Source organism: Nicotiana tabacum, chromosome 10, assembly GCF_000715075.1.
Source record: "Nicotiana tabacum cultivar K326 chromosome 10, ASM71507v2, whole genome shotgun sequence".
NCBI classification, from domain to species: domain Eukaryota; kingdom Viridiplantae; phylum Streptophyta; class Magnoliopsida; order Solanales; family Solanaceae; genus Nicotiana; species Nicotiana tabacum.
Genome location: NC_134089.1, coordinates 168,438,322 through 168,460,391, shown reverse-complemented (window position 1 = coordinate 168,460,391; position 22,070 = coordinate 168,438,322). Strand labels below are relative to the sequence as shown.

At 39.9% G+C, this 22,070-nt stretch overlaps 1 protein-coding gene across 9 annotated transcripts; it reads right to left on the bottom strand.

Moving 5' to 3' along the window:
• Positions 1–2,308: 2,308 nt before the first annotated feature.
• Positions 2,309–6,224, bottom strand: LOC107763344 (protein phosphatase 2C 50). 9 transcript variants are annotated; one of them, XM_075223533.1, is made up of 6 exons: positions 6,082–6,224; positions 5,695–5,803; positions 4,430–5,188; positions 3,923–4,261; positions 3,721–3,826; positions 2,309–3,108 (listed from the first exon to the last, which is right to left on the bottom strand). In XM_075223533.1, the coding sequence occupies exons 3-6, from the start codon at positions 5,147–5,149 to the stop codon at positions 2,774–2,776; spliced, it is 1,500 nt and encodes a 499-aa protein (XP_075079634.1). In that variant the 5' UTR covers positions 5,150–5,188; positions 5,695–5,803; positions 6,082–6,224; the 3' UTR covers positions 2,309–2,773. The 9 variants fall into 9 exon arrangements, with proteins under 9 accessions (XP_075079634.1, XP_016437308.1, XP_075079631.1 ...); XM_016581822.2 differs by having other exon boundaries at positions 3,923–4,264; positions 6,082–6,218; XM_075223530.1 differs by having other exon boundaries at positions 4,430–5,282; positions 6,082–6,215.
• Positions 6,225–22,070: the final 15,846 nt, after the last annotated feature.

Sequence of the window (22,070 nt, the reverse complement as noted above, 5' to 3'; positions counted from 1 at the left end):
ACGTACAAATTCAATTGTTATCCGATTTTAGGGTAAACGGGTTCATTACTCTTCATGGCCTTGTTGCTAATTTTGGAACCAATATTTATCTCTACTGGGACATTTCCCAGTAGTTCCTTGCCACTATCCTCTTTCTTCTTTTGAATTAAAGATTTGGGATATTCATCGAGGCAAGCAAGGCTAGCTAATCCCACTTTGAACTCGTTTACCTTTTTGTGATGGCAGAGCTTTCTTGATCTGCTTATTTCTTAGTTGCTATTCTTTAATTTCAAAAATTTTAAACTTAATGGGTCCATTTATTAAATTATAAAGTTTATATTTCAAATATCTATCACCTTTTGTCGAGATCAAATGCATCATGTGTCAGTTTCAACCTATTACAGTATTTTATTGATTGGTTTCTCAATAAACCTCACATCTTCTTACATATCAAACTAAAGAATTAAGAATTTGCAACCGGATTTTGGATTTCACCTGAACTTTTCTACTCTTCCTTGTCTGTTTTATTTTCTTCTTCTTTCTCCCCGATAAGCAATGACAGCCAAAAGTGATCTGTAGTGCTGATCAATAATGCTGCGGATGAACTGCGTGGTATGAGATGCTTCAATTCAACTAATCATCGAAAACGACCTAATGAACAATATTCATTGCTTTCTCATGAATATTGTAGGTCCATAGGAAACGGTCTAGTTACCAATATTCATTGCTTCACCGCGACTTTCGGGTTTATATCCACTTTTTCGTATATATTAGTACATGTTGATTTTGTATTGAAAAATTTTACGGACTTCGATTGACCTGAAATTTTGTAGGTCCATAGAAAACAGCCTAGTGACCAACACTCATTGCTCCGTCATGACTTTTGATTTCATTTTATGGTGTTTGATGGTCATAAATGATAAAATTGTGATTATATCCGTTTTTCGTGTGATTGGTACATGCTGATTTTGTAGAATTTTTTGGACGGACTCTAATGGGCCTGAAATTTCGTAAGTGCATAGAAACGGCCCGGAGACCTATACTCATTGCTTCACTATGACTTTCGGGTTCATTTTATGGTGTTTCGAGGTCATGCAACACGAATTTATAATTATTCCAATTTTTCATGTATATTAGTACATGCAGTAAATCAACTGTTCATCATGGCCTTATGGTTTGGGGGCAATGCATTAGATGCTACGATTCAAGTTCCAGACCTTTTTCGCCATTGCTAAGAAGATCATAGTTATACCAAGAAAAACACAGAAATCAGAATTTTTCACTTCTTAACTTCTGGAAAATGGAAGTATTCTCAGTTTAAGGTTGTACATGATGTTTATCTTTTGCTCTCTATAGATTTGAATTCAGTGGTAGATTTGTTTGTTATGTCTCTCTATATATTGCAGCATATTCTCTTCGTTGGAGGTATGAGAAAATTTCAGATTACTTATTCTCAAAGTTTGAAAGGGAGACTTGGCAAAACTGGTAAAGTTGTTGTCATGTGATCAGGAGGTCACGGGTTCGAGCCGTGGAAACATCCTCTTGCAGAAATATGCAGGGTAAGGTTACGTACAATAGACCCTTGTGGTCAGGCCCTTCCCCGGACCCGCGCATAGCGGGAGCTTAGTGCATCGGGCTGCCTTTTTTAGTCTCTAAGTCTCATGATATCAGAGCTTTGGTATTAGACGCTTGATCCAATTGTTTAAATGGCCATTACTGGCTTAACAAAAACTAGACTAAGTTGCTCGGACACGGGTGCAGATCTAAAGGTCGGATCCTTCGAGATGTAAATTCTAAAATTCAGGGATATGGATCCTAATATGTATACGGGTGCGAAGATCCGATTAAAAATGATTCAAAAATATTAAAATATCTCCAAATATGAGAAAATTTATAGAATACTTACATATAACTTGTAAAGTATGGATTTTTTTCCTATTCTCGAGTTGTAGATAAGTAAACGATTGATTTCCTAGATAAGGTATGCTATATTCTTCAAATTTACCCTAGTTTTGGTTCTGATTTCAGGAATCAAATTGTATCTCGTCTGAATTTTTTCGTCCGTCGTAGTTAAAGTACCCAAAATTGTTTGACCAGATCCAGTACAGATCTCATACCTACACCCATACTAGTGTCGCATCGATACGGATGCGGCACCTAAACGGCCGTGTCGGAGCAACTTAGCCGATAGACCCTCGACTCAGGAGAAGCATAGAGCTGACTCAGTCAACATAAATGGATTAAGATATTTTTGACAATAGCATGTTTTACTCTAGTGTTTCTCTCCATCAGTAGCAATTAAGATTTAATATCGAAAGAATTAGGTGAAAAACGAAAAAAGTCAATGTGTATAATTGAGATAAGAAACATACAAATACTCATACATTGAATTTTAAAAATATACATCAGTTTTTATAGAACATACAACGTTCCATTAAAACTCAAAAAAAAAGGAATTAAAAAAATAGGCTGAGAAATTGAAGTCAAAGGATTACCTCAACAACACTTTTACTTGAAGCACATTACAGTGCAGGAAGATAAATGGTCTGCTGGAAGTCAGTAGTTGTTCTTTGAACCAACTTTGCTGAATTGTTATTGTTAGAACAACTTTCATCGTAGTTTACTCCAACATTAGTAATATTAAGTGCGGTATTGCTAATCGTGTACAAAGACACGCCTAAAAAGATAGCTACAGTTTGCAGTAATACTATTTAATTCGATTAACATGGTGGGTTGTAGCTTACCAGTGCTACGTCCACAAAATGAAATGGAAACTAACGAGGATGGTTTAGTGCTACGTTTTCTTCTTGAATTTCCTCTGCGCCTTCAAGTCGACCACAATCACAGATATATTGTCTCTGCTTCCCTTTTGGAGAGCAAGTCGTGTTAAGTACTCTGCAGCATCCTGAGCAGCAGGATCGATGTTTTCACCCCTTTCGTTAGTCAAAGTACCACCATTCTTTTTGTGCCAGAGAAGAATTCGTCTCCTTGCCACCTCACAAGCTTCTTCATTTGTCAAGACATCCCAAAGACCGTCACTTGCTAAAATAAGACAGTCGTCGTCTTTTACACGGGGTACAAACATCATTTCTGGATCTGGAATCACATAAGGCCTTAAATATCTATCACCTGCAGTAAAAAGGCAACTTTATCAAATCAAGAAAGTCTTAATCTCTAGGATAACAGTTTCAAGCTAATAAATGGGAACAGCGAACTTCTTGTTAAGTAACAGACTCCAAAACACCGCCTTGGGAGGCTTAATCCCTCAAGTAAGATGCAGTTTTTTGATGACACGATAACCTACAATATGAACTAGCAAACAATAGGAGAAACATCCATATCCTTGTTGTATTTGAAGTCAGCTTACGCAATTTGCCCAATGGCTTATTCTTTAATATTGTTGGTATGGGGTTTCGTTGAATTAATCACATTGAACGATTCCATATTATATGTGATCTTACATTTGTACCAGGTCAACTGTTGTCACATATTGTTGTTTAACACCAGTGGGTTCAGGGCTGAAATTTGACACTATTTATGTATGTTATTTCACTTCCATTCTGGGACATGTGAAAGTTTGGTCCAATTATAGTTTAGCTTTACAATTCCATTTATAGCTTGATACCTATTTCCTCATGTGCAAACTAAGGACAATATATATTACTCGCTTAACCGTCTCCAACCAAAAATGAAATATAACAGTACAATCACACCTGCGTGCGGATAGTACAATATACATACCAATTGATCTTGAAACTGCAAGAACACCAGAAACGCGATGTCCATCCCAATTAATGACCTTCCCTCCCAGTGCTTCTATTCGCGAACACTCATCTTCTCTATTTGGCTGAAAACAATTAAACATAGTTTAAGAAGATTATATGGTTGCAAATAAAGCCAAACAAATGTTGCAAAATGGTATAAAAACAAGTATAAGCCTTACTTTATGATCAATGGACAACGGCATGGGTAATTTCCCCCGACAAAGGACTGCCCTTGAATCACCACAATTTGCAACTATAATATGGGTTGGACTAACAACAGCAACTACAGCTGTAGATCCAACTGCTTCGGGAGCAATAGGTGCAAGGTCAGGCTCAGTACCGTCTGTTTCACAACCAAACCCTCCTACCTCATCATCAACTCTACAGAAACAATTCAAGAAAGCCTTCGACCATTGCTCCTTCCAGTTAACACTTTCATTATTATGTGAATCCTCTTTCGCAATATCTATCTCCTGTGCTAAAGCCATATGGATACGCTCACGGCAATAATTAGCAACCTGCTACGGAAGGGAAAAAAAATAGTTGGACGTAATATATGTGTACCTGAAAAATAAATACACAAGCACATAGGAATGAACTCTAACATGCATGCAATAGCAACTTTGGTTTAACTAGAAACGAAATCAAATGTGTAACATACAAGCAAAAACAGATAGAACTTTCACCTGAGAGCCTCCATGTCCATCGTAAACCCCAAATAAATGGGCCGTTAGTGTTTGATTCAGGGCATGAGAAGCTGGCGGATCCATCAACATTTGAGATGGGATTCTCAGAAACCTTGGTAAAGCTACTGCTGCATCTTCCATCTCCGGCCTCTTTCCTTGTATCGTGGTGAGCCCCCAAAGCGGCACAGAATCAAAACCAAAGACATTTGGCCTACTTATCTTCATCTCATTTGAACTCTCAAGGGGGGATGGTGGTAATTTTCTTTTATAATCTTCAGCACCCACAACCACACCATTCATTCCGGTGGAAACAAGATCACTTACAAGTTCTGACTCATTAACCAACTCATTAGCCAAATCACATGAATAAGACTTCCTCAGATTCTGGGATACACCAACCTTCTTGTCTTCATCTCCAGCCGTGCCGCCACGCTCATCCACTAGAGAACTAGAACAAGTCATATTTCCTAATAGCTCATCAGTTGGTGAAATCAAACTATTGTCCCTAGATCTGTCATTATTTGCATCAGTAGTTATCAAACAATTTCCATTCGCTATCACTGTCGTCGAAAAATTGTTCCCTTTCCTGATTTCATGGCAATCGGCAACTGTCATAAGGTTAGCTTTGTCCCGTGTCACCCTAGTATTCTGATTAGCAACGGACACCGAAGGAAGCTTGCACTTTGTGTTTGGTACCAGCTCATATCCGGTGAAGTCCATTCGAGTAGGTAGTACCGACTCATCATATATCAATTTTCCCTGTTTATATGATACAGCAAGTGTTGGTAACATCTCTTCCATCACTACCCTTCTTCTCTTAGCACTAATCAAAATTTCAAACCCCTAAAATAAACTAATACAAAAGCCAAGAAAAGGTTTCAAAAGCCAGAATAAGTCACTTATTCTCTCCCTTAGAAGAGAAACAAGGGAGCTGAAAAAGAAGCTTAACTAAAACAGGTAATCTATGACATAAGAGAGAATATGGATCCAAAGTCCAAACTTCTGTTTCAAGGGGAATCACTATCCATAAAATATATGCTAGAATTATTAGACCTTATTCAGCATCATTAGATCCTTCTTTATCCAAAAGCCTCAATTCAATAACCAAGAATCAATTCTTTATCACCAATAATATACCCAATTAATTGGAAAACAACAAATCAGGTCTTTAATGTATAGTGGTCACTGCTTCTTTGAAACAAGACAGAGATACAACATAGAAAGAACAATAAAGATTCAAACTTTATTCAAAAAAGAGAACTTACAAGCTCAAAGCAGACCACACATCAAATTGCTCAGCCAAAAAAACATAACTTTTTTCCTCCAAATTTCAACACAATCCCAGGAACCACTAGCAACCCAATTTCAAGATTCCTGATTTATGTGAAAAAACTTAATTATCTTAGCACATAAAGTTAATTGAATCAAAAAAGATTGTGAGAAACCAACAATAACCAAGAACCCCATGATTTCAACAGTCAAACAAATCAAATATGATACATGTAAGCATTTGTGATTAGTCTAATCATTCTATATTTATTGGTGGTATTGATTAGATAACACAAATCAATTAATACAATAATCCAAATAAACAAATACCCAAATCATAAATAATTAAATAAAAAAAGGAAGGTAAGTGAGAAGTTGCTTACCGTTTTAAAACAGTATGCATTAATGACACACTAAAAATTAAAAGAAAGAAAAAAAATGTAATAAAATAGTAATGTAAAAGACAATAGAAAACAGATTAGAAAGCAAAGTATGTGATGTGTCAAGGATTTGGAAACTTTTGTATACTAAACAAAACTTTGCCTTTTATAAAATTCTTAGTCAAGTGGGTCCCAATTACCAGACATCTGTCCTAACAATTGGCTTCTTTTCATTCGTTCTGGACCCACTTCTTGATTTTTAATGTTTCTTTCGGTGAACTAATGGGATGATTTTTAGGAATAATAAATTTATTTTTGGTGGGTCGTCCCACTCTAATTCTCTGTCCTTGCCACGTTGAGGTTTAGTTTTTGTGTTTTAAAAAAAAAGTGAAAAATGATATAGTATAGCCACTTTTAAAATAATAGTCGAAAAAATATATATTTTTTAGTATATTATATATATATATATATATATTCTGTATATTATGTACAAAAATTGTACCAATTTTATATACTTTTTCGGCTACCGAATATAAATAGTGCGGGCTAAAACCCAAAAAAGAAAAACTTTAGGGAGATGAGTAACGACGGACAAACTGACGTATAGCATCTTTTTCAATAAAATAAAAAATTATTTTAGTTTTAGCGTTTAGAGGTGGTCTAGCTATTAATAGAAGTTGGAATTATTAATGGAGTTCAAATACCAGTAAAGACAATAAATAATACTAATTAATTTTTTTTCAACTGTTTAAATTTTAATTTTTTATTTTTGTGTTGATGAATAATAATAAATCTCTAATAAATTAGTTGAGATATGCACAAATAGCTTGAATAGCACCATAATTAAAACAAGTTATAATTTTACTTTCTACTTTGTACTAGTGTGAGGCTAGTTTGATAGGATTTTGTCTTAGACTGCTAGTGATTAATGTTGTGTTCACATAATCTTCCGTTTTTCATAGTGTCGGGCCTTATTTACTGGTTATTATTTTTTATTTTCATCTATTTTCTGGTTCTTATGATATCGTTATTATTTCTATGGTTTCAGTTGATGGTACTGATATATTGTTTCTGTTCGAGCCGAGGGCCTATCAGAAATAGTCTCTCTACTTCTTAGGGTAGAGGTAAGGTCTGCGTATACACTACCCTCCTCAGACCCCACTTGTGAGATTTTACTGGTCGTTGTTGTTGTTGTTGTTGTTGTTGATGGTATTTTGATCCTTTGTTGTAATTTCTTATCCTAATGTTGTTTATGCTTTTTTTAAGCCGAGGGTCCATCGGAAGCAACCTCTTTATTTTCACAAAGGTAGGGCTAATGTCTGTCTACACACCACCCTCCCCAGATTTTACTTGTAAAATTATACTGATATTATTGTTGTTATTGTCAAAGGAGTTTAGTATTACTACTGTGTTACTCTACCAAAAACTGGACAATTGCCCCAATTTCATCCATGATTCCAATGTTAGCCCAACCTCCGAATTGTTACTCAAAGGACAAAGTGGAAATACTATTCAACCACCGATTAGTATTTGGTTATCTTAGAACTCAATTTTCTGTCACAACTTTATTCTAGAATGAAGATCTACAATGAGCCAAAATCAATAGATATCTTCCACTAAAAATGAAAAGGCAGAATAGTCTGGGAGACACTTGTACTTGTTCCGGTTTGTCATCACCTTCCCTACATTTCATAAAGTTTCATTCAGACACTTCAACTTAATCAAAACAAGACTTTTAAACCATTCTGACCGTTGATCGGTCTTATGTGGCATTGATATGGTTGAGGTGAACATTTACACACACATTTGGTGCGTGAGCTGGTGATTTTTCTTTATTAAAAAAATAAAAATAAATAAATAAATAAATAAAAAATATTAGCAGCGACTCCCCCTTCGTTCTGCCCCCCTCCTCTTCTTCTTCGCATCCCTCCCCCTTCGTTCTGCCCCCCCCCCCCCCCTTCTTCTTCAGTCCCTTCCCCCTTCGTCTGTCCCCTCCCCCTTCTTCTTCTTCTTCTTCAGTCGCTCGACCAATAATCTGAACCCCCTCCCCCCCCCCCCTCGCCTCTTCTCCTTGTCTTCTTCTTTAGATCCCCTCCCTTCCCCTTTTTCTTCATCTTTCTTCATCCCTTCTTTCATTAGATTTTCTCCTTGGTATGTATTTCTTCTTCCATCATGTCATCTTCCCTTCTCTATGACTCCTTCATTTTTTTCGGTGGTGTTAGCTTTCAAATTTTTTCACAGCTTCCAAATTAGGGTAGAGGAATAAGTCAAAATTCAAAAGACTTAATTCTCTGCTCATGTATTTTTCATGGATAAATAATTTTCTTTAAAAGAGGAGTGAAGGAAGTAGTGGTACTCATGGTGGAGGAGCCATGGCTGGTGGGTTATTGTTTTAAGAAGGTTGAATGGGTGGGTTTGAAGAAGGGAGGAGGGGTTTTCTTTAATTTTAATTTTAATTTTTTGCTTTTTTTATTTTATGTTTTGTTTTGAAATTAAAATTTTGTTAAATAATATTATTTTGGCATAGAATATGATGTGTGTGAGCACGTAATTTTTGCTTCACGGAAATTACTCCGGAAGAAAAAATAAAACAAACAATTTTAAGAATTTGCGTGGCATCTTTGGATAATTGTTTGTATTTTTGTCTGTGAATGTTTATCTTGTTTTAATTAATTAAAAATACATAAATATATGTTGCATGCACATTTAAGATTTAATTGTGCACTTAGGAATTAATTGAACCATGTTTTGTTTTTAAGAGAAAGAAAATCACAAAATATGTATTTGTTGCATTTTTGTCGTTTTATTGTCCAATTGTGTGATTTTTTTTTATTATTAATATTTAATCCTGGGTGTCAATTGTTATTAAGGTTTAATTAATATTTTTAATTTAATTTTGGTTTTACAACTTATTTTAGAATTTTTGGTAATTAGGAATTAAAAGGGAAAATAATAGAAAAGAAAAACAAGTGAAATAAGAAACACATTCAGAACTAGGCTATTTTTTGGACCCAAAATCAGGCCCAAAACACCCCATTTACCCGGTCCAATATGCTTGATCTCTCAGATAACTCAAACGACGCCGTTTAGGCGTATCAAATCTGAACTGTTGATCAAACAGATCAAACGGTCCAGTTCAGCCCCAACATTGGTTCAACGACACCGTTTCAGGTGATTAAATCTGAACCATCCGTCCCTTTTGATCTAACGATCCCAGGCTTCCCCCATAACCCGGTACATTTCACCTCGGGCTGACCCAGTCTCGTAGCAGGCCAAACGATGTCATTCCCTATTAGTAAAATGATCCAGGCCGTTGATCGTGATTGATCCAATGGCCAAGATCAAACGCCCCCTCCCGTAAATAACCCTAATCCCTTACCCCACGCCCCAAACCAAACCCGCCCCCTCACTCATCGTCTCTCTCAAGCTCAGAGATGAACCAGACCCAAACCCTAGCCGCCATTGTTACACCTCCGCCTGAAACCCGACGGCAACAACGCCGCCGATCACCAAATTAACACCCCTAAGCCATCTGACCACTCTCGTTATGGATCCGCTAACCGTTTGCCTCGAATCAACCTCTAGCTTCTCGAATCTTCAATCGAAGATTCGAGCAGAACCTAAACATACCCCAACCAGTCCCAAACTCATACTGGACATCTCCCTGACCTCCCTCGTCACCAAACCACCGTTGGTTTGGTTCGAATAAGACCAGAACCGTTCGAACCCCAAATCGAACCCCCAAGAACCCTAGAAAACCAAAGGTTGAAATCTGTCCAAATTAAAGGATGATTTGGGGTCTAATCGACCTTAGTCGAAGTGTTCTCAGTTGAGAACACTCGATTAAGGTTCGTTCGACCTCAAAGAGTTCGAGTCTGAGTTCGAATCAGGGTCGTCCAGTTTCCGAGTTATTGAGGTATTTTTCCTTTCCTGTTTGTTCCATTTTTTGTGTTTGTTTATATCTGTTTATTTGTTTAGTGTAGTTTTATTGATTTTTCAATATTTTGTCGATTGATTCTGTCCTTCTTCAAAGACCTTTTATTTGGTCGAACTTTTTCTGGTCATGGTCGAGTTTATAATAAACTATATAATCGATTCGAATGAGCTCTGTCGACTAGTTAAGTTTCATTATAAATCCCTGTTTCTATCAATATGACTCGAATCACCTCTGTGCCTGTTCGATTCTGATTATTTGCTATTGATTGTATGTGTTGTAATTCGTGTAGTCAATTCGATAAGTGTCGCCGATTATTTTTACAGTCTTGAATGTTAGAATAACCTGATAATAATTTGATTCATACTGCTTAAATTTTGATTGAGTCATTGTTTGATAGTGGGAATTGGATTATAGCTATAGTAATTTAGCGATCAATTAGAAGTCAGTTGTTAAGGTTACAACTTATAGAGTTTTAATAACAGATCAATGAAGTTTAGGGAAGGGCAGTAATTTTAGGGACTTTAGGAGGGTATTTTGGGATTGAAAGGTTTGAAATTGGTTTAAGTTGAATGTTCTGACAGTAGGGTACTAAAGTACCATTAAACTAATGAATTGTTTAAGTGCTAATGGGGAACAAAACATAATGGTAGGGGAAGGTTTAAAGGAAATGGATTAAGAAATAGGTTCACATACCTATTTGAATTTAAATAAAGGGAAGGACAAGGGATAATGGGAAAAACATACTCTAGTGGGGAACAAGTGAATTAAAAGGAGAACAAAACATGTAGTAGTAGGCAGAAATACTTTCCTAATTAGCTAAGTGCTCTTTAGAGCTGGAAAGGGGTTGAGGTTTGGGTATAAATAGGGGTCTGGACAGAATTAGGGAGGACTTTTTCTGGGGAGTCTAGGCTGGCTTTTATTTTGGGCAGACCTTGAGAAGAAAACATTCTGGAAATCTTAAGGGGGGCTTTTGGAATCTGAAAAAAGATCACTGTTTGAGAGTTTAAAAAGGGTTGGCTTTTGAAAACACCACTCTTTCAAGAAGTCACACGTTTGAAAATCAATGGAAAAAGGTCCTAAAATCAGTCTAGGATAGATTTTAAGTCAGTTCTTGTTTCTTCTTTAGCTTGGGAGAATCAATTTAAAGGAAAAAAGGTTAGGCATTCATGGAGTTTGTTACTGTGCCATTGGGGTCCAGAGTTGTTGCTGATTTGATTTTGAGTAAGTTGGGTTTGTTGTATCTGTTTGGTTTCCTTCCTGAAGTTGAAACTAGTGTGTTGTCTAGTTAAAGTTGACTCTTGGACTGCTTTCTGCTACTCTTTTGGTTTGAAGTTGGTTTCAAGTTAGGTTTATTTTGGGTGTTGTTATTGCTGTGTTGGTTTGTTTGTGTTGTTGTTTGGTATAGCTGGAGAATTTTTAACTGGTTTTCCTGAGTTGCTGCTGGATATCTGTTACTATTGCTGTTGTGCTGTGCTATCTGTTGTGCTGATCACTCCTTCTTCTTCTCCGTTATATTACATTTCCAGGTACACATTCTAAAAAACTTGTGTTGATGTAAGCTCGAGTTTGAAGTTGAAGTTGAGATGAAATGGAAATGCAGTTGTTAGTTCTATTTGACATGACTGTATAAATAACTGAAACTATTTCTTTATTAGCTAGATTATCACTCGATATGTCTTGAATGTATATAAGCATGTGATCTCGAGCAGTGGTTGTATTTAGTTTTATGTTAGGTTAATAGGATAGTTAGATTAATTTCAGTTTTGGTAATTTGTTTCGTGAAGTCATTTGAACGCGATTCACATTGCAATAAACCTTTAGTAATGGTCGTCATGTGTTTTGTACTAAAATAGGACTGTTTATTTGCTACATCATGGCATGTTAAAATTGGCCCATAAAGAGTGTTGTGGTTATTTTGTTCAAGTTGTTCCAAGTAGAACGACGTACTGCTTTCACTATAAAATCAGGATGTTTACCTAATGACATGCAAATGAATAAGTAAATACTTGACTTCAGGGGCTCGATCCCTCGATCTTTCCTACGCAGCTTGGCACGCCCCATTCGGTTTTGGGCTTGCCTCAAAGCCCACCTGTTGTTGTTCGTTCACAAGTAGAATTAGTTGGCCCATTTAATTTGGGCCTGATTTAAATGTTTCAGTATATAGTTAACACAATATAAGTTTGGGGCTTTGAGTTAGGTAGCGGGTTCAAACTAAAAGGTTCGTCCTTTTGTTTGGACTCGAACTTGAACTCGAAGCCCGCTTTTATAAACATGTAACTAATTAGGACTTCTTCTCTTTTATTTTAGAGACGAACTTAATAGAAAAAATGTAGTCGCTTTAGGATCGGCCTTTTTTAAAATAAACGAGATGAGCCTCGCCTAGTAAAACGCATAGATTGCGGGGCCCTCACAAATGTATGTATTGATTACTTAGAACTCGGGATCGGCCGCTTAGCGAACTTCATGACCATTTCCCAAAATAACCTTGCGTTAGTCTCTTTAGGCGCGTCCTTTAAATAACATTACCTTCTTAAACCCGGGTACACATTTATATGACCCAAATCCAAATCTCAACGAAGTCAAAATGTGTCGCTAATCACGGGTACATTGATTGTGACGTGGTTCGAGATGCATTTCCACGACGTTGCAAATTCCTTTTAAAAATACTGAATGAGACGAGCCTCGACAAACGAAAATACACAAGCTGCGGGGCCCTCTATACATGTTGGTAAAATTACTTAGACTTCGAGATGGGCCGTTTAGCAAAAATTCACGGCCTTACCCAAAATAATGATACGCTAGTCGCTTTAGGCGCGCCTTTAATAATTTACTTTCTTAAACTCGGGTGCACATTTATGTGACCCAAATCCAAACCTCAACAGAGTTGAAATGTGTCAATAACCACGGGTGCATTGATATGACGTGGTTCGAGGTGTATTTTCACGACGTTGCAATTCTCGTTAAAAATAATAATAATAAAAGCGGTAAACAGTTAAAATTTGCACATAGGTTCAACAGGTATTAAAACCAGATAAACAAGACAAATATGACAATTGAGCGACCGTGCTAGAACCACGGAACTCGGGAATGCCTAACACCTTCTCCCGGGATAACAGAATTCCTTACTCGGATTTCTGGTTCGCCGACTGTAATACAGAGTCAATCTTTTCCTCGATTCGAGATTCAACCGATGACTTGGGACACCATAAATCTCCCAAGTGGCGACTCTGAATTAAATAATAAATCCCGTTTCGATTGTCCTTTAATTGGAAAAACTCCCTTTATGCCCCTATGCGGTGGCGTAGGTGAAAAAGGAGGTATGACAGCTCGGGCGACACTGCTGGGGAGACGAACCCAGAATTTCTGGTTCAGGGTTCAGAATTCGAGCTTTAAATAATTGTTATTATTTGGCTTCATTTATTATTTGATCTTATTACATGTTTTGGCCTAAATGTGCAAAATGATGTTTTTATCGCTTTGATATTATCTAAACTGTATATAAACTGCTATGAAACCCTTCTCTTCTCACCTCTGGGGATGTGCTTACTGGTTGAGACTCCCTATTCTGTTAGTGTCATACCCTGAAATAAGAAAGAGGCCGGACAAGTTACAAAGCCGGACGATCTCGCGGGTCCCCGGTACGTATCCCCCTCCTCAACTCGAGTTGTCCGCTCGGGTACACAGTCTAGAATAAATACCCAGGTTACGAACCTAGAATAACTCAGCTTCATCCCGGATCCCTAGTAGGAACGTTTGTTTTCATCATGTGCATTTGACTTTGGAGGCTCAACACAGGGGTTGGGTCTGTCTAGGACAGGTGTACCAAAATGACAAAAGACCATCCTGATGCATCCAACTTGCTACATGTGCATTTGTTTGCTTCGGACTTGCATGCTGACCGGCTTTTGAATACTTTGAGGAAAGAGAGATAGAGGTAGTTAATCGCCTATTTTGAAAAAAATCAATGTCCAAATAGCGTCGAAACTCTGTCGAATTTTTTAGAAAATGAAACAAAAAGGGTTTTGTTTATGAAATATGGTTTTATTTGCCATTGAAAAGAGTCTTGTTTTCAAAAGAAGTTTGTTTTATCTACCTGAACTATGCCGGTTTGATTCTCACGGGGTGCGGGATACGTAGGCAACCCTCATCGGGTCCAACCTCTTCTTTACAAATGTCAAAATTTTAATTTTCGTCATAAATAAGTCGGGTGACGCCGTTTTCGTCAAAATAGCCAAATGTTTCCAAAAGGAACGCCAGAAGGCTGACTTTGCATAAACGGCCACTTGTAGTCATTTTTTGGATTTTTGACTGGTTGACTCACTCAGCCTCAAAATCTTCGTTCCCGAAGTGCTGAAAGGCCGTGTTCGGAACCGGATCTTTCTTTTAACTTGTGAAAAATTAAAAAAATAGCCAATTGGTTGAGTCAAATAAATTTTTTTTTTGCTTAACCACCTTAATAAATGTGCAGGATGAGCACGATGCAAAATGAACCTTTTTCAATAATGACTAAAATTCCTTTCAAGTTGCGGCTATGGTGGGATGATTTAGGTGGTGAAGGGCAAGATGAGGTCAAGAAATATCTAAAAGGTCTTACGGGTTTATTGGAAATCCAGCCTCGGGGGATATCATAAGAGCTTTGGTCACCTGCTGGGACCCGGCACACAATGTCTTCCACTTCTCCGATTTTGAACTCACCCCGACTTTGGAGGAAATAGCCGGGTACATCGGAAATGCTGAAGTTCCGCTGAGGCAAAAATACCTGGTTGCTCCAAGAGCTGTCACTGTGCATCGGTTTTTAGATTCGTTAAAGATACCCAGGACGGTCCATAACCCAGATTTGGCCGCAGGTTTTTGTAATCTGCGCTTCATATACGAAAGATACGGTCATGTCGGAGGATTCAACAACCAGGGTAACAAGTTATGCAGCAAAAGTAACCGTTAGAAATGGGATGAGCATAAACGAGTGGCTTTTATGATAACCTTTTTGGGCCTTTTGGTATTTCCAAGGAAAGACGGAAACATTGATCTGAAAATAGTCGGGGTCGTCAGTACCTTGCTCACTCAAGATGAAAGCACTCTTGCGCCTATGATAGTATCTGATATCTTCCGAGCTCTCACAACCTGCAAAGCTAGAGGGAACTTTTTCGAGGGGTGTAACTTGTTGCTACAAATATGGATGATTGAGCATCTCTACCACCGTTCCCAGCTCTTGAGTTATAGTTCCTCGAAGAAAACTTGCATAGAAGAGTTCTACACAAGAATCAAGGGGGTCAGTCTACCCAAGGGAGTTACGGCGTGGACATCATTCTTTCGGACCCTCACCGCCAGCCAAATACAGTGGACACTAGGATGGTTGCCATTGACGAGGTCATCCATATGCCGGCAGCTAGGACCCACTTTCTATTGATGGGTCTCAAGAGCATTCAGACTTACGCGCCATATCGGGTTTTGAGACAACTCGGGAGATGCCAAACAGTGCTGTAGGAGGAAGATCTTAGTGCTCAAGTAATTGAGATTAGCCCTGATGGACAGTTCCCTGAAGCAAGAGTTCGTCAGATCTGGAGTGAATGCCAATATTTAAAAGCAGATACTTGCGTGCAGGATTAGGCCAAAGGCGAAGTGGTGCCAGGATACCTTGCTTGGTACATGAGAGAACTTGAGCACGAAAGGCCGGCTAAAAGACCCCATCTCCAGGAATTCGTCAAGGCGTCGCAAGAACAGTGGGATTGGTTGGCTAAAAAGCACGAGTACAGGGTTACAATAGGCAAGTTGGAGAAGCAAGTTATAGATTTGAAATTTGAGAAAGATTTGCATATCGCTGCAGACGAGGGAGAAAAGAGAAAACTAGCTTAGGAAAACGAGGTCCTCAAAGCTCAAATCCAGGAAATGAAAATAGCTACCAGAAACCCAAAGAGAAGTCGGGCTGATGAAAGGCTCATAAACGGTCTAAAGAAGAAAGTCCTCGAGTATCAAGAAGACCTGGAAAAATCTAAAGCTGGGCTAGCGAGAATCCAGGTGAAATGGATAAAGAAAGCAGAAGAGCGAGCACGGTCTACACAACAAATGAAGAGGGACTATGAAAGGAACATCGCTATATTGAGAGGAACAATATCCACTCTCAAATAGCGGATCCTCAGACAAGTCCGAGATGCCAGAGCAGATATGATGCACTACTATGATCTAATGGCCCGAATGGAGAAACAGATGAATGAGTTTCAGGATCAACTCCTTTACAACGCTCAAATGCTGGGGACGCGGAATCAACAAATAGAGCGATTGCTTATGGAAAGGGATAGAATCAAGGGAAGAATCGACGATATCGGGCACTACATCACCATAAAGTGCCTAGCTTGTGAGGATATGTCCCGTACCGCCTTATTTGCTTCAATAATGATTTATGTCCACCAGATCATGGAATTTTGAAAGATCTGCAAAGGGGCCTTGCACCAAAGCCCGCGGCGAGGCCGAACGACGCCCCACGGGCGCCAAAATTCAAAACTCTGAAACATTCATAGTTTGAGTCTGTATTTTCCTTGTCTTCAGAGTCTGTTGTCCGTCGGAGTTTGTATTTCCCTTTTTGGCATAAAGTCTGTAGTCTGTATCAAGTCTGTCAATTTCCTTTCAAAAATGTTTTGCCTTGTAATAAAACGTTTTGCTAGTAAAGGTTGAAAATCCAAAAGTGGTGTCTTTATTTTCCGCACTTGTGGCAGAACTACGCGCGGTCTGATTCATGCGGGGACATGATATGGAGGCAATCCACATAAGATTCGACCACCACTAAAAAGAAAAAGAGAAAAGGCAAAGTGAATAAAAGAAAGGAAAAGAAAGAAATAAAAAGAGAGATAAAGAAAGTTTCAGAAACACTTAAACGAGGCACAAACAAAGTAAGCCGGAATGACGCATGCGGTCGAAGCAAAATCATATTAGAAATGGTTAAACTGCCTAGGAACATTGTATCCCCCAACGTGAAATTGCAATATGTGTTAAACTCTAACACTAACAAGTTGTTGTTTCTCCAGAGATTTAGAACCAGTTAGTTTGTTAGAACGTTCTGGCAGATTACCATTACCAAACAAGATCCAAAGGGCCCATACTGAAAAGCATGACTAGTTCAGACCAAAGTGTCGAGGATAAAAGGACGGAGAATCAAATGCTGAAGGAGGAAATGGATAAGATGAGACAGGAGATGAAAGAAATGCAGATGGCCTTAGCTAGGGTACAAAAAGTGCCTGGCCCTCCCGTTACTCCCACTCTCCCACCAGGACACATGCCGGAATACCCTCCCCCCGGCCCTTCGACAAGCTTCCCTAGTCACCAAAACTATCAGGGAAGAAATGCTTATGATCCCCAAGCTTCACAATCCAATCAGAACCCTCCTCCACCAAATGTTCCTGTTTTCGTGGCACCCCCACCAGCCCCACTGCAAAGATCATCCAGCGAGCTGTCGTTTCAGGCTCACGATAACCAATATTACCCCCTGAACCAACCTTCAAAGCACCCGAGCCTCATACTTATAATACTCACTTCGAGATCCCGGTAGAGACTAAAAAGCCGGCTAAGAGCCCCGAGCAAGACGAAGTGCTTCGAAAGTTTAAAAGCCTGGAGCAGTCCTTCAGGAATATACATGGGTTAGGCAACCAAGTCAGTGTGGCCTACAAAGATCTGTGCCCATTCCCCGACATTCAATTGTCGGTAGGGTTCAAGATGCTAAAGTTTGATCTATACGAGGGGCACGGTGATCCAATGGCACATCTGCGAGGTTTTTGCAATAAGATGGAAGGGGCTGGGGGAAAAGACGAGCTGTTGATAGCACATTTTGGTCAAAGTCTAAGCGGGTATGCACTAGAATGGTACACAAGACAGGATCCTAGCAGGTGGTACACCGGGGACGATTTGGCACAAGCCTTTGCAGGCCACTTCCAGTACAACCTTGAGTTTGTCCCTGACCGTCTCACATTGCTGAAACTTGAGAAGAAGCCCGGGGAAAGCTTTCGAGAATTTGGGTTCCGCTGGAGAGAGCAGGTGACAAGAGTTGATCCTTCGATGAGAGAGGGGGAAATGGTGGACTACTTTCTGCAGACTCTGGAGTCAACTTACTTCGGTCACCTGGTGACGTCAGTTGGTAAATCTTTCAATGAAGTAGTAAAAATGGGCGGTATGATTGAAGAGGGACTTAAGTCCAACAAAGTCCTGAGCTATTCGGCGATTAAAGCAACCACTCATGCCATCCATAGCGGCACGGGAGGTGCGCTCGGAAAGAAGAAAAGGGAAGATGTCGCAACAGTTGAGGCAGGTACTTGGTCCAGATCCAGAGGTCCCCCCTCACTACCAACCTAGACCCCATCACTCAAATTACCCACACATTCCATACGGCCCTCCACATCACTACTACCCACCACAAGAGCCACATTTCTCTGTCCATCACGCCCAAACTTACACCCAGCCTCCGGCTCGCCCGCAATGGCGTGCGCTGGCTCCCCAGAATACATATCCACCTCCACAAAACACATATCCACCTCCACAAAACACATATCCACCTCCACAAAACACATATCCACCATCAAGGGCCTACAGGAATCCTTTGGGACCAGGTTTCCGTGGGAATCAGACTTTCTGGAATGAAAGGGTGCAGAGGCAGAGAACATTCACTCCGCTGGGAGAAACCTATACTACTCTGTTCCACAAATTGAGGCAGTTAGTCCTATTGAGTCCTGTGGAGCCCAAATTGCCAAATCCCCTTCCTAAAAATCTAGACCACTCGGTAAGCTGTGAATATTGTTCGGGGGCTCCCGGGCATGATACTGAGAAGTGTTGGAAGTTGAAGACTGACGTACAAGATCTTATTGACACAAATAGGATCGAGGTCCAGGAGCCAGGGGCACCTAACATCAATCATAACCCGTTGCCGGCACACCATGAAGCCCACATGATCGAACTAGTGCACGAAGGGGGAAGCTCAAGAAGCCCTCACAAACGGTAATGATAATCCGTGCCAGTTTGAAAGAAAAGTCGATTAGTGGAAAAGCGGTAGTACAGTCGGAAAGGGTAGAAGGCAAGCCAGTTGTGGTGATGGGGAAGAGTTCGTCTGATGTTGCCAAGAATCCAGAGCCGGTCAAAGTAACGGTGCAAGGGATATCAAGCAAGCCAGTAGCCGTGAAGGGGGCATGCATAGGACCAGTTGTTATCAGGCCAGTAATGCAGTTGCCGATAATCAGCGAGAAAGCTGTGCCATGGAGCTACAGTCAAGTAATGGTAATGCATAAGGGGAATGAAGTTGTGGAGGAAATATGTGAGGCACACGGGTTAACTCGTTCGGGAAGGTGTTTTGCTCCCGCAGAGTTAAGAAGGGCCAATCCAGTGGCGACAAAGAATCCAGTTACCGAGGAAGAGGCGGAAGAATTTTTAAAAAAAATGAAGGCGCAAGATTACTCCATTGTCGAGCAGTTGAGGAAGACCCCGGCACAGACCTCATTGTTATCCTTGTTGATCCATTCAGATGAGCATCGTCGGGCATTAATGAAAATTTTGAACGAAGCCCATGTTCCGGATAAGATCTCTGTAAACCATCTGGAGAAAATAGCAAACAAGATTTTTGAGGTCAACAGGGTCACTTTTTCAGACGATGAGTTGCCCGTGGAGGGTACAGAACATAATAGAGCCCTCTATTTGACCATGAAGTGCGAAGACTCGGTAGTCACTCGAGTACTGATTGATAATGGGTCCAGTGCCAATATCTGTCCTTTGACCACATTGAACAAACTGAAGGTCGATGGTGACAGGATTCACAAGAACATCATCTATGTTCGAGGGTTTGATGGTGGTGGTACAAACACAGTGGGTGACATCATACTTGAATTAACAATTGGTCCAGTCGAGTTTACCATGGAGTTTCAAGTATTAGACGTGGCAGTGTCATATAATCTTCTGTTGGGGCGACCCTGGATCCACGCCGCCAAAGCAGTGCCTTCTACATTACATCATATGGTCAAATTCGAGTGGGATAGGCAAGAGATCGTAGTACATGGGGAAGACAATGCAAGTGCCGTAAGTAATGCCATCGTACTCTTCATAGAGACTAATGATGATAAGGGACCGTGGGTTTACCAGGTTTTCGATACGATTTTAGTGGACAAAGTTCCCGAAGGTGAAAGCATCCCACTTCCCAAAATAGCAGCTACAACTGTCATGGTAGCCTCGGAGATGTTGAAGAACGGGTTTGTGCCAGGCAAAGGTTTAGGGGCTGATCTTCAGGGTATTGTTCAGCCGGTTTCTTTGCCCAAAAATCTGGATACCTTTGGGTTGGGGTTCAAGCCTACAGCGGTGGATGCGAGACGGGCACGCAAGTTGAAGAAAAGAGTCTGGGTCCTTCCCAAGCCAATCTCGCGCCTATCCAGATCATTTGTCAGAGCAGGTATCAGAAAGTTGTCGATCCCGAAAGTTCTCGGACCACTGATTGGGCCAGATGGAGATTTGAATAAGGGCTTTGAAAGGCTGTTCGCCGAGGTCAACATGATAGAAGCTGGAGAAGGGTCCAGTAGGTCAGATGTACAGTTTGTGGGGCCTAGGGCAAATATCAACAATTGGATGGCAACTCCTCTTCCTACCCGGAGGGAGTCTTGGTAGTGGGCTCTGATTTTTCTTTCTTGTTTTTTGGATTATTCCAGGATTGTAATCCAGTTTTGTTTTGTATTCGGCAAAGTGTGAAACTCTATTATCCCGTATTTTAATAAAGTGAAAGTTTTTTTCTACTTATTTTGTTCTAATTTTGTTTTCTCATTTTCCCTTTCTGAACAGTTCTCTTTATATTGGTTCTAATGACATGGCATGCACAACGGATCTTCAACCCAGTCTAAAAAATTAATCTGATTCCGAACTAATTGTACAAAAGGTCGATTATGATGATGAATCGGAATACGATGAGGATGAAGCCTTCGAAGAGATAAACAGAGAGTAATCCAGTTTGAAGAGAAATCCAAGCCCAACTTAAATAACACAGAAGCCATCAATTTAGGGGATGCAGATGATATCAGGGAAACTAAAATAAGCATCCACATTGCACCGAATATCAGGGAAGAACTAATCAAAGCACTGATTGAGTTCAAAGACGTTTTTGCATGGTCGTATGATGACATGCCGGGGTTAAGCACGGATTTAGTGGTTCACAAATTGCCCATTAACCCGGTATGCCCTCCCGTCAAGCAGAAATTGAGGAAGTTCAAAACAGACATGAGTGTGAAGATTAAAGAGGAAGTAACCAAGCAGCTGCAAGCAAAGGTTATTCGGGTCACTCGATATCCTGATTGGTTGGCTAATGTGGTGCCAGTGCCGAAGAAAGATGGGAAGATCAGGGTATGTGTCGATTACCGCAATCTGAACAGGGCAAGCCCAAAGGATAACTTTCCATTACCCAACATCCATATCTTGATCGATAATTGTGCCGGACGTGAGATCGTTTGTGGATTGCTATGTTGGGTATCATCAAATTCTGATGGATGAAGAAGATACAGAAAAGACGGCTTTCATTACGCCGTGGGGGACTTATTGCTACCGGGTAATGCCATTTGGTTTGAAGAATGCTAGGGCAACGTACATGAGAGCAATGACTACAGTGTTTCATGACATGATACACAAAGAGATTGAGGTATACGTGGACGATGTGATCATAAAATCCAAGCATCAGGAAGACCACATAGCAGACCTAAGGAAGTTTTTTCAAAGACTTCAAAGGTACGATATTAAGCTCAACCGGGCCAAATGTGCATTTGGTGTTCCATCTGGAAAGCTGTTAGGATTCATCGTCAGTCGGCGAGGCATTGAGTTGGACCCATCAAAGATCAAATCCATCCAAGATTTTCCACCGCCGAAGAACAAGACAGAAGTAATGAGTCTGTTGGGAAGGTTGAATTATATCATCAGGTTTATTGCTCAACTCATAGCAACTTGTGAACCCATTTTTCGGCTATTGAAGAAAGATGTTACGGTAGAATGGACAGCAGAATGTCAGGAAGCATTTGACCAAATCAAAGGATATTTATCAAATCCACCTGTGTTGGTT

Bases quoted from the DNA above. Each gene is read 5' to 3' on its own strand.
- LOC107763344 (XM_016581820.2), bottom strand. From the start codon at position 5,230: ATGGAAGAGATGTTACCAACACTTGCTGTATCATATAAACAGGGAAAA. The intron at 4,265-4,429 runs GTGAAAGTTCTA...TCCCTTCCGTAG, and splicing joins ATGGACATGGAGGCTCTCAG to CAGGTTGCTAATTATTGCCG. The intron at 3,109-3,720 runs GTATGTATATTG...TTTTTACTGCAG, and splicing joins TGCAGTTTCAAGATCAATTG to GTGATAGATATTTAAGGCCT.